Source organism: Poecilia formosa, unplaced genomic scaffold, assembly GCF_000485575.1.
Source record: "Poecilia formosa unplaced genomic scaffold, Poecilia_formosa-5.1.2 Scaffold361, whole genome shotgun sequence".
Taxonomy (NCBI): domain Eukaryota; kingdom Metazoa; phylum Chordata; class Actinopteri; order Cyprinodontiformes; family Poeciliidae; genus Poecilia; species Poecilia formosa.
The window spans coordinates 51,374-62,142 of record NW_006800300.1 but is presented as its reverse complement, the minus strand read 5'-3'; the positions used below and the strand labels follow the sequence as shown (position 1 = coordinate 62,142).

The following is a 10,769-nucleotide window of genomic DNA, read 5'->3' as shown; positions in this document are numbered from 1 at the left end:
GAAATGGGTTTCCTCCGCAGGGTGGCTGGGCTCTCCCTTAGAGAGAGAAGCTCGGTCATCCAGGAGGGACTCAGAGTAGAGCCGCTGCTCATCCACGTCGAGAGGAGCCAATTGAGGCTCGGGCATCTGGTAAGGATGCCTCCTGGACGCCTCCCTGGTGAGGAGTTCCAGGCACGTCCCACCGGTAGGAGGCCTCAGGGAGACCCAGGACACGCTGGAGGGACGATGTCTCTCGGCTGGCCTGGGAACGACTTGGGCTTCCTGGAGGAGCTGGAACAAGTGGCTGGGAGAGGGAAGTCTGGGCCTCCCTTCTGAAGCTGCTGCCCCCACGACCCGACCCCGGATGAAGCGGAAGAAAATGGATGGATGGATGGATGGATGAGTAGCTTCTACAGCAGTAATTATGTAAAATAAATTAATTGCCCAGTATAGAGTTTGTTTAGTGTTCTATTGCATTTTAGTACTGACAGAAACCAAACTGTACATATATTTTATTAAGGTATCAGTAATTTTCTCAGCTTTAATTTAATCCATAAGTTATAGAAGTTGGAGTATAAATGAAGGTGCTAGAAACATTTTTGTGGCATATTCCTGCACAACGGATAGAAACATTTTGTAACCCCTGATTTAAATGACTGTGCACCATCTCAGCCAATGCTGGGTAGCCAACCAAAGCCTGCATTTGGTGCATCTTTAATGTCATTCAATCCTGCCTGGTGCCACACAGGAGCATGGCTGAAGTCCTCTGCTATGCAAGATGTGAAGAAAAATAGGAAAATAGGAGTGGTAAGAAAAACTTTTGAGGCGTTCAGTTTCTAACCAAAAAACTTCTGCCTAAGCCATACTGTTTGTTAATCCTGTTTGAAATTTAGGTTGTTTTTAGGTTCAAATTAGTTTAAAATATATAACTGGATAAAGACCATCAAAGTAGATAATTGTTATGTTGCTGGTTGTTCAATCTTGGATGAAGAGTATCTTTAATTTTAAAGGTTTTAGGGTACAGTTTTCTTGTTGGGCTTGGACACAGTTTATCCCAAACCCATTAAGAAAACAAGTCAACAATGTTAATATTATGGAGCATAATATGTAGGCATTATGATGCCCCTTCACATTTCTGCCTGTGCCTTCATGTATCCATGCCAAGAACCGGCCCTGGTTGGACATACAGCTCTGATGGTCTCATGACTGTCTCCTCCCTGTCTCTGTGTCTTCTGGAGGACTCTCTGAGGACAGAGACATGTGTCCATGTCCCCTGATCTTGTGAAGAAGTGGAACCAGCTGCTGCCTGGGAGCAACCCACCAAGCTCTGCTCCATCCTCACCGACTCTTTAGGTTCTGTTTGTCCTCAAGCTGACAGAGAGACAGGAAGCTACTGACCCACAATGCACTGGGAGCTACTGACCCACAATGCACCAGGAGCTGCTGACCCACAATGCACCGGGAGCTGCTGACCCACAATGCACCGGGAGCTGCTGACCCACAATGCAGCGGGAGCTGCTGACCCACAATGCAGCGGGAGCTGCTGACCCACAATGCACCGGGAGCTGAACACCCACAATGCACCGGGAGCTGCTGACCCACAATTCACCGGGAGCTGCTGACCCACAATGCACCGGGAGCTGCTGACCCACAATGCACCGGGAGCTGCTGACCCACAATGCACCGGGAGCTGCTGACCCACAATGCACTGGGAGCTGCTGACCCACAATGCACCGGGAGCTGCTGACCCACAATGCAGCGGGAGCGGCTGACCCACAATGCACCAGCCCTGCGCTGAAGGAGAGCAGACACTGACCAAAGGCATTATGGGTAACACCGTTCTAGAGACTCACCTGGTTTCCAACGGCGCCAGAAATAAAAAGAAACTCCTGCAGCAGCAACCAGAGCCAGAACCAGTAGAACCAGTAGAACCAGTAGAACTATGGCCCAAACTGGAAACGGATCTGTGGAGACAAATGAAGATGGAGGAGTTTAGGGTTGTTGTAAATGAATATTTTAGTAATCGAGTAATCTATCGAATATTCTAATGATTAATTGAGTAATTGGATAAAAAAAAAATTGATAAGATTAGATATTGGTAAATCTGATAAAACAGCAGTGTTACTATCAGATATCAATACAAGTCAAACTTTTCACATTTGAGCTTCCCTAACAGTTACAGGTTTTTTCTAAACTTCAAAAAAGTAACAATAACAGCTCACTTTCTAAGTTAACCTGAAGAAAATGTTTACAAAGATCTGAAATTATATTCAATTTAATAATAAAGAGGCAGACTCACAAATACGCTTATAAAAAATGTCTATGATCCAGCTTTTAGTTTCTGTATTCATCTTCAGTCAGCTTAATAGATGAACTTTCACCTTGCCCTATACCTGTCAAGCTTTGGGTTTGAGAATACAGGAAATGTTGCCTGAAGTTCTTGGCTATTGGTGGTGGGGGGTAGGGTTGCCACCCGTCCCATAAAATACGGAATCGTCCCGTATTGAACCGACCTGGGACGATTCCATATTTCTACAGATGTCCAATAGACATGCCTATCACACACATATCAACACTAAGTGTAACAATGACCAAAATAAAACACAGGAAATATTAAGGTCAGCTACATTGTCATGGCGGGAGCTGAAGGACCCCACAACACTACGGACTGACGTTGTTGTCATGGTTGCCTAGAGACGGACACTACGCAGCCGCGGTGAGCTGCTGTCAACCCGGATGTTTTTAAAACATCCTCAGCCCGATACTCCACCGCCCTTAGAAGTAAAACCTCTCATACAGACATGAGAAGGAAAACACAAGTTCCAGGGTGAACATGTTGGTGAGGATGAACACAGGCAATTAAAACAAATGTATTCGTCCTGGCGGGGTGTGCTGCTGTATGATACCAGACAGAATGGATCAGGAGAGGAACTGCAGGCCCGTCAGAACCTAAAGAACCAGAAATCTCTTCATCCCTCAATCAACTCCTGAGGCTGATATGGTTCAGAAAATTTTTTTATTGATTAATTAAGTTTCTTCTTGTGGTTTTAGTCGACTGTTATGGTTTGATTATTAAACAATCAATTATTTGCTTATTTAATGTAGGCTCTAGTCGTATCAGCCAAAATAATACAAATGGCCACTTGAAGAACAAATCATACTAAGAGATTAACAGTAAATACATAAATATTTCCTACTTTAAAAAGGCTTGTTAGGGCTTTCTGTTTGTTTTATTAAGAAATGTTGATATATTAATTCAGTGGTCATTTAATGTATTATTAATGTCATTAATAATTTAATGTATTATTAATATCATTAATAATACATTAAATTATTAACCTGCAGCCATGGGGTCCAACGGGGAACCAAAGAAGTTTTCTAAATAAATGTATTTTGCTAATGCTCAGAGGTGAATTTTTTTAACCTTCACAATTTTACTTTAACAATGAATTAAATATTCTAGTGCTGCACTTTTAGCTGCATATGATCAAACTTTGTATCTGCCAGGGATCTGCAGCCTGGATCTCTGGGGACACACGTGGCTCTTTGGCCCACTTATTATATCAAATAATGAAATATTGCTCTGTTTTTGTTTCATTCCTTTTTTAAGTCTCGCCATGGAAAAACACCGACTACCCTGGCCCCTGTGGTAAATTTGGTAAATATTTTGGTAATACGCTTTACAATACTAGAATGTTCACATAACCTTTATACTTTCAGTTGGCTGAGGACACATTGTGATTATTAAATCAGGTGTTATGATCAGTTACTCAGTACTTGAGCAGTTTACCAAATACATTTTTCACCTGCTTAATTAAACGTTTTTAAGATGTGCTACTCTGGAGTACAATTTTGGAGTACTCTATGTATGAATGATTGCTCTATGGATCACTTTTTAAAAACAAAAACATTGCCATAAAATATTGTCCATCACTGCAGCGGCCATCCCAACCCGTGAGTAGGACGGCGTACTGTGGTGGCGTCCCTCAGTTTCATTTCTGAAAGGTGGCAACCCTAATACCTGAGCTTTTACTGTGTGCGCGGTTCTGGCGGGTCATCGGTTTATGAGCTTTTTGTGTGTATGTGTGTGTCCGTGTGTGTGTGTGTGTGGTTTGGCGAACTGAGGAGCTGACAGGTCACCCGGTTGGTCAGCTGTTTAACCCGCTACTGTTCACACCAATGATGTAATGATGACAAAACCCTCATACAGACACGGTGTTTTAACATCATCGATCTGTATTCAGCTGCTCTTAGATCGGCTGCAGACATTTATCCTTTTACATTTTTACAGACTCCAGTTTTGACAATAGAATAAAGTCCATTCCTCCATCTAAATACTCTTAGTAAAGCTGCCTTCTCCATGTTCCCCACTGACAACTTTTAACATTTTCATCTGATTATTTCCCACCAAATCTCTATGACCGCAGCGCATTTAATAGCAAACAATCATCAATTCTAGCCAAACCGCAGCGCATGGTAGACTCAGAAACGTTGTCCACCAGGTAAGGGATGTTTACTGTTTACTTTGGGACAAATTGTAACAAACCCACTGAATTGATTGACAGGAGCCATCATATCAATTGAACAAGTGCGCACGCCTTGTTCAATTCACCTCTGTTACGCCAAGTGTGTAACAGAGGTGACCCCCACCTTAAGAAATATAGCCAACTTAAATATAGCTAACTTAAGAAATATTTCTTTCTGCCTAAAGAAATAGCTTGCAAAGTTAAAGCTCACACTCCAGGCACAGATTACGTCATGAGAGGGAATTTCCAGACTGCTAAAAGTCTACCAACAGAAATCAATCCAAGATGGGAAATTCCTGATGTCATATCAATGGCACTTATGTTGTGAACAGCGCATTAACCGCAGTGAGCCAGACTTTAGGATTCAAACTGAAAACACATCGTTATCATCCTCAATCTGCAGGGAGAATGACATTTTGAAGTCTAAATTGTCCAGGATCAGTGCAGAAACGGGACTAACCTGGGTAAAAGCTTCATCTGTGGCCCTGATGTACATGAGAAACAGGGTGAGAGCTAAACTTAGCCTGAGTCCTTTTGAATTTTTGTTTGGGAGACCAGTCTCTGTGGGAGTAAAACCCATTGAGGCTGGTGGGTTCAACTGATTTGTTGAAAAATGACATATTGGGTAATTGTAAAAGTCTGTCAGAGTCTCTCTCTCTCTCATCAGAAAGTGAAGGCAGCGCTGCCGACTCCAGCAGATGGTCCTCTCCATCCTCTCCAGCCTGGCCAGTGGTTGTTAATCAAAGATTTCCAGAGGAAACACTGGGATTCCAAGATGTGGCCGTACCAGATCCTGCTCGTCACCCACACTGCAGTGAAGGTTGCAGAGAGAGCCACCTGGGTCCACATCAGCCACTGCAGACTCTTCGCTGGATCGCCTCCAGACAAGCAAGATCCGCCCACTCGCACTGACGAGGCAGCGTGAAGCGAAGAGCCACTCAGGAGAGGCAGCCGGATAAAACTCATCATCCAGCTGCATGAAAACTGGAGGCTGCTCCTAGTGCTAGGAGTCATCAGTGATGTCATTACCTTTCCCATCCTCTACTTCCTGGACGAGAGGAATGAGGTAGAAGAAAAACAGTACTGACACAACTTCCTCTGTCAAGGGGAGAAAGAGCAGCAGCACCATCTCCAATCATCAATGCACTGATGATGCCATGGAGCCAAGACAACCTCTGGTATCAGTTTGCTAAATATTCTGCCAGATCACAGATGGATAAAGAATGTACTATCTGTATAATACCAACTGTTTTAGTTCTAGTAGACGGTACTATTGATCTCTGTATTGAAACTTGCATAGATGAATCATCATCTATGGATCATTGATTCATCTATGATGAGAGATAGAAGAAAATGGTTAACCAGGTTTAGTGAGTTTTGGATTTTGAACTTAAATATGTGTGAGTTAGAGAAATATAAACTTACATAGTAAGTTGTGCTGACTCTTTAGTTTACAATCCAAGAGTTGAATAAACTAGTTTTTGGGTGAGAAATTTAAATCTGAAAGAAGACAAAAGTGGGAACTATTTCCCAGAATGCTTAGAGGCATGTTTTTGTGTCTTGTGTTGCTCTGTGAGATGGAAGTGTTACATTAATCTGGCTTTTGTGTGTTGGTAAGGAAAATGTTTAATTTAAACCTTGGGTGTAATGTTCTGTTCACACTAAATGTTTGAGCAGAAATTATTGTGAGGTTTAATAAAAATTCTTCATCAGTGCAGACATTTTGTTCATGCAATTTTAAACAGGAGTTTAAATTATTCCAAAGTAAAATAAGTATATTGTGAAATAATTATTTAGTTTAATTTGTAACATGAAGTTAAAACTCAAAATCAGGAAAAAATAACTTAAAAACAATGTTTGGACATTTTGTCTCCTGTTTTTGAATCAACTTCATGAACTTTAGTTTCTCAGATAAAACCAAAACAGTTTTCTTGTCGACTTAAATTACATTTTCAAAACAGCAGGTGAACTTTCATATTTCCAAGTTAATCCACTTCCAGATGTTTTGCAGTGTAACATAGATTATGTTTATAACTGACAAGAAAAACACAGCTATTCTTCTACTAAACTTTATGTAGATTTGACTCATGAATACCTTAAACAGTTCTAAAACAACAATCATTGATCAGTAATTAATTTACTGCAAATTTTTCTTTTGTTTAGCCTTTTCCATTTGTGTACATGTTATATAAATTAGACTTTAAGGGGAACAAAAGGGAGGTCAATTTCCTCAACCTCAAGTAATTTCAAAGTTATGTATGGATTTTTGTTAAATTTCATAAATGTGAAGTTAAAGGACCTGCAAAGTGATTATTGAAGCTTTTTTGAAATGGATACAATTGTTCCAACAATTTATGGTTATGAAATTATTCAGTAGAGTGATAATTGCACAATTTTTGAGAAAGATATTATTTAAATTAAGAGGGAGAACGTTGGTTACGTATTTTAACCCCAGATTCTATGTCATATAGGCTTCGCCCTTTAAGGCCATCGCTAGTGGGTTAAAGGCGAAGCAGGATGTAGTCTGTGCCTCACTGGGTCCATCCAGACCACCAGCATGAAGCATCTGCTCGCATATAACAAAAACAGTCTCAGCCTAGAGTGCATAATTACGCACTCCTGGCCTCCCATACAGCAGAAGACCAGAGAGGAGAATAATATGGTCAGAAAGGTTGAGACAAACAGACCTGCTGCTGTGAACAGGAACAACGAATGTTACAAACTGTAAGTGTAACGATGAACAGAACAGGCAACTTATTATACAGCATTTTGGACAACCATGTGGTTCTCAAATGCTTTGTCAATAAACGTGACAAAAATAATTATTCTGTCAGAACTCTGAGGACAGAATGGGTCATAGAGAACGTGGAAACATCACACAGGTAAAACTGAATAAATGAGCAAGGAGATGACCAGGAACCTGCCTTGCAAATGTCCTCCACAGACATTCCTCCACGCAGAACTATGACATTAGGTAGGAGATCAGAACCAGCAGCTTCCTGGATCAGAACCAGGAAGCTGCTGGTTCTGATCCAGAGAGAAACACTCACCTGGAGGAAGAACATCCAGGTTGGCGGTGCTGATGACTTTAATCCCACTATTTTCTATAAGGACTCGACACTCGTATGTTCCGCTGTCAGTAATTGTCACGTTCTTCAGAATCAAAGATGCGTCTCCAAAGGTCAACTGATAAACAATCAGTTCCACCCGGTCCTTGTAAGATGGATGCTGGCCGTCTGTAGCAATCCCATTATCTCTGTATAGGAGAACATATTTTGACCCCAGATCAGTTCTCTTCCACTCTGCGAATAGGATTTTCCTCTGGTCAGGATCTTCACATGGCAGAGTGACTTTCTGTCCAGGTTCAGCTTTCACTGTGATGGTGATCGGACCTGTAGGAGAGGAAACAAAACAGAGCAGAGAGGTCAGAGGTCAAAGTGGACTTTAACTAGACAGTGTATGTCTGTGTGATGAGGACTCATCAGTTTCTGCTGCTGGAACAACAAGCTCAGCTGCATGAATCTGAAGATTCATCCAACAGAAGAAACATCAAAATACTGAAACCTGCAGTCAGAACCTGTGGCTCATTGAGGATCTCAGCAAGATAATGAGTCACAACATTTAATTTAGCTTTTTTGATATTAATAAAGGCTTTCTAAACTGATTTTTTTCTCTGATAATCAGCTATGCTTTTCTATAAGAGCTGCAGGTAATACTGAATTCATGTCCAGCTGGTCTGTTTCAGATGTGGCAGAAGCATTTTTATGAACCATTTAACTGTATTGTATTAATATTAAAGCAATGTCCTGGTGGAAAACAACAGATGACACTGTGGCGCTCCAACAAGGCTGAACTCACAGTGAGAAAACTTTTTATGAATAGCAACTCGCCGCGTGGAGCACAACCTTCATGTTGTTTCTTACAGAAAGCGGTCTGTCGTTTTCATAATGCCAAAACAAGTGTAGGGTGAGATTTCTTATTGTATACATTTTTTATTACATGTGATGTTCTGAACTCTTAAAAATACTCGCATCTCCTTTTATTTTTTCAGACCTGAAAAATGGCCAAGCCTCCACAGCCAGGCCTCAGACCACGGTGCCGAGGCGCTTTTCCACCAGGACGAAGAGAAATTCAGTAAGTTATGATTTCACATTTAGTCAATAGTGAACACTCGCATATTTGTAAGGAAAACTGATCTTCCCGTTATTTTATTTATTTTGTTATAACGCAGTACAGCAAGGCAGAGTGTGGAAAGCAGTAGAGATTTACAACATGGCAGACGGAGGACGGATATGAGGACGGAGCCATGAAGCCAGTATGTATTATTACAGTCACTGCGTTGATTCCCGACTGTATAATGGTTGGTTGAGAATAATTTTAACTTATTTACTTATGTATTTTTGAGAAAGCGATATATTTGCTACAATATTTTTTTTATTTTACATTTATTTCCACAGACTCCACAGAATAGGAGTCACATTTGTGTCAATCAGACTCTTCAGGAACGTCCTGATGTTCATGATGAGGACAGAGACGCAACTGTGTGTGAGTATCTACTATTTTAGAATGTTGATGATATTTTATGCTTCAATATTGTTTATGTACATAATGTACTTATGCTATGTATTGAAAATGCACAAAAAATGTTTTCCAGCTGCATCCAGGACCGACTGCCAGTCATCCAGATGTAGCTAAAGAAAGAAGCAGGTGAGATTTATTACTAATCTAGAGATGTCACAATTCCTTGAATGATTAAAGCACTGTGATTTATTAAAACCCATCAAAGCAAATTATCTGCCTCAGAGTTTGATGAATTACGTTTCATTATTTATTGCACCATGTTTCAGCTGGGTGATTATTTTGCATAATGTTCTCAATTTCACCTATGAGTTGATGACATGCTCATATTAGCAGCATAACCTCTAATTTTCAAGTTCGGTCCGGGGTATCCGGGCAGATTTCATTGATCGATGTCTGGGTTTTTATTGTTTTTCGGGTGGCCAAACCTTACAGGTCTGGTGCAATGCCTGGAATACAACAGCCTTTCTCCTGCTGGAGCTGCTGCCTAGTGTCTGGATCAGACAGAACACAGTGGGCTGTAGGTTAGTGTAGATAGACAAACTGGAAATACATTTCCCATCATTCTTGCCACAACCAACAGGTGGTGTTGTGCATCATGGCAGTACATATGTGTTTCTGTGTGTGACGAAGGAGCCAAATCCAGTCACTTACTTGGACACTAAAGCTATAAATGACTGAGCAAAGTGAGAGTTCATCTATTAAAGTGACTGAATATGAAAACAAACTAAAAACAGGAGCATAGACATTATTTTCATAAGCGTCTTTGTGGACCTACTGCTTTGTTATTAAAATGAACATAATTTCAGATTTTTGTATAATATTTTTCCAGGTTGACTGTGAGCTAATTATTGTTACAGGTTAGTTACAAGTACAGAAAAGTAAATGTTAGGGATGCACAAATTAGAAAATTTGGGCCGATATTGATATATAGTATTAATACTGCTGTATTATCCAATATGTTATCAATTTAAAAATTATAAAAAATTCCATAGTCCTGTTTTTAATTTATATTGTCATATTCAGTCAACTTAATAGATTAACTGTCACTTTGCCCAGCCATTTATAGCTTCTGTATCCATGTGAGCGACAGGATTTGGCTCCTATGTCAGACAGAAACATCTGCCAGTCATGTACACGCCAGTCTGTTGTGAGCAGAATGATAGTACATTTATTTTCCAGTTTGTCTATAAAGCTACCCTTACGCTAAGCACAGCTCTATCTGCTCCACCTCCATAAGTACAGATGGAGCCCCGCACTTGGCCACTATTTGTTCTGAACGACCAGTAGGCTGCAGTTCAGGGAGGAAAAAGGTTGTTGTACTCTTTGCATCGCACATTTTTTAATCATTCATTTTAATAACGCCTATTGGTCTCCTTGAAAATAATAAAAACTTTGACATCAATCAATGAAATAACTCCAGATATGGTATGTTATCCACCCATTTCATAACCTGCTTTGGCACAAACTACACATCATGTTACATTATGTGTACTAGAGGTTTACCGATCGATCGGTCACCGATCATAATCGGGCCGATTTTCATGAAAAAGTGCATGATCGGTGATCATTGGCTCTTGTTGCCGATACCGATCATCTCATTTCCAACCTTCACTCTGCGCAAACGCGCAGCAACAAAGCATAAGCGATGTGGAACTATATCGCACTGAGTGAATGGGGAAGTTT

The 10,769-nt window shown here is 40.7% G+C and overlaps 1 protein-coding gene and 1 long non-coding RNA gene across 3 annotated transcripts in view; one reads left to right on the top strand and one right to left on the bottom strand.

The window, feature by feature from the left end:
- Window positions 1-1,285: 1,285 nt before the first annotated feature.
- Window positions 1,286-10,769, bottom strand: part of LOC103153751 (programmed cell death 1 ligand 1-like) — a 15,513-nt gene continuing 6,029 nt past the window's right edge. Inside the window, exons 3-4 of the mRNA XM_007574775.2 lie at window positions 7,556-7,897; window positions 1,286-1,943 (exon numbers count right to left, since the gene is read on the bottom strand). Coding sequence (XP_007574837.1) covers window positions 1,804-1,943; window positions 7,556-7,897 — 482 coding nt within the window. The 3' untranslated portion in view covers window positions 1,286-1,803. The remainder of the gene's footprint in view (window positions 1,944-7,555; window positions 7,898-10,769) is intronic.
- On the top strand, window positions 8,354-9,310 carry LOC107833318 (uncharacterized). Of its 2 annotated transcripts, none has more exons than XR_001659042.1 (3): window positions 8,354-8,471; window positions 8,557-9,050; window positions 9,160-9,310. It is a non-coding gene; the product is annotated as an uncharacterized LOC107833318 (long non-coding RNA). The 2 variants fall into 2 exon arrangements; XR_001659043.1 differs by having other exon boundaries at window positions 8,354-8,865; window positions 8,963-9,050.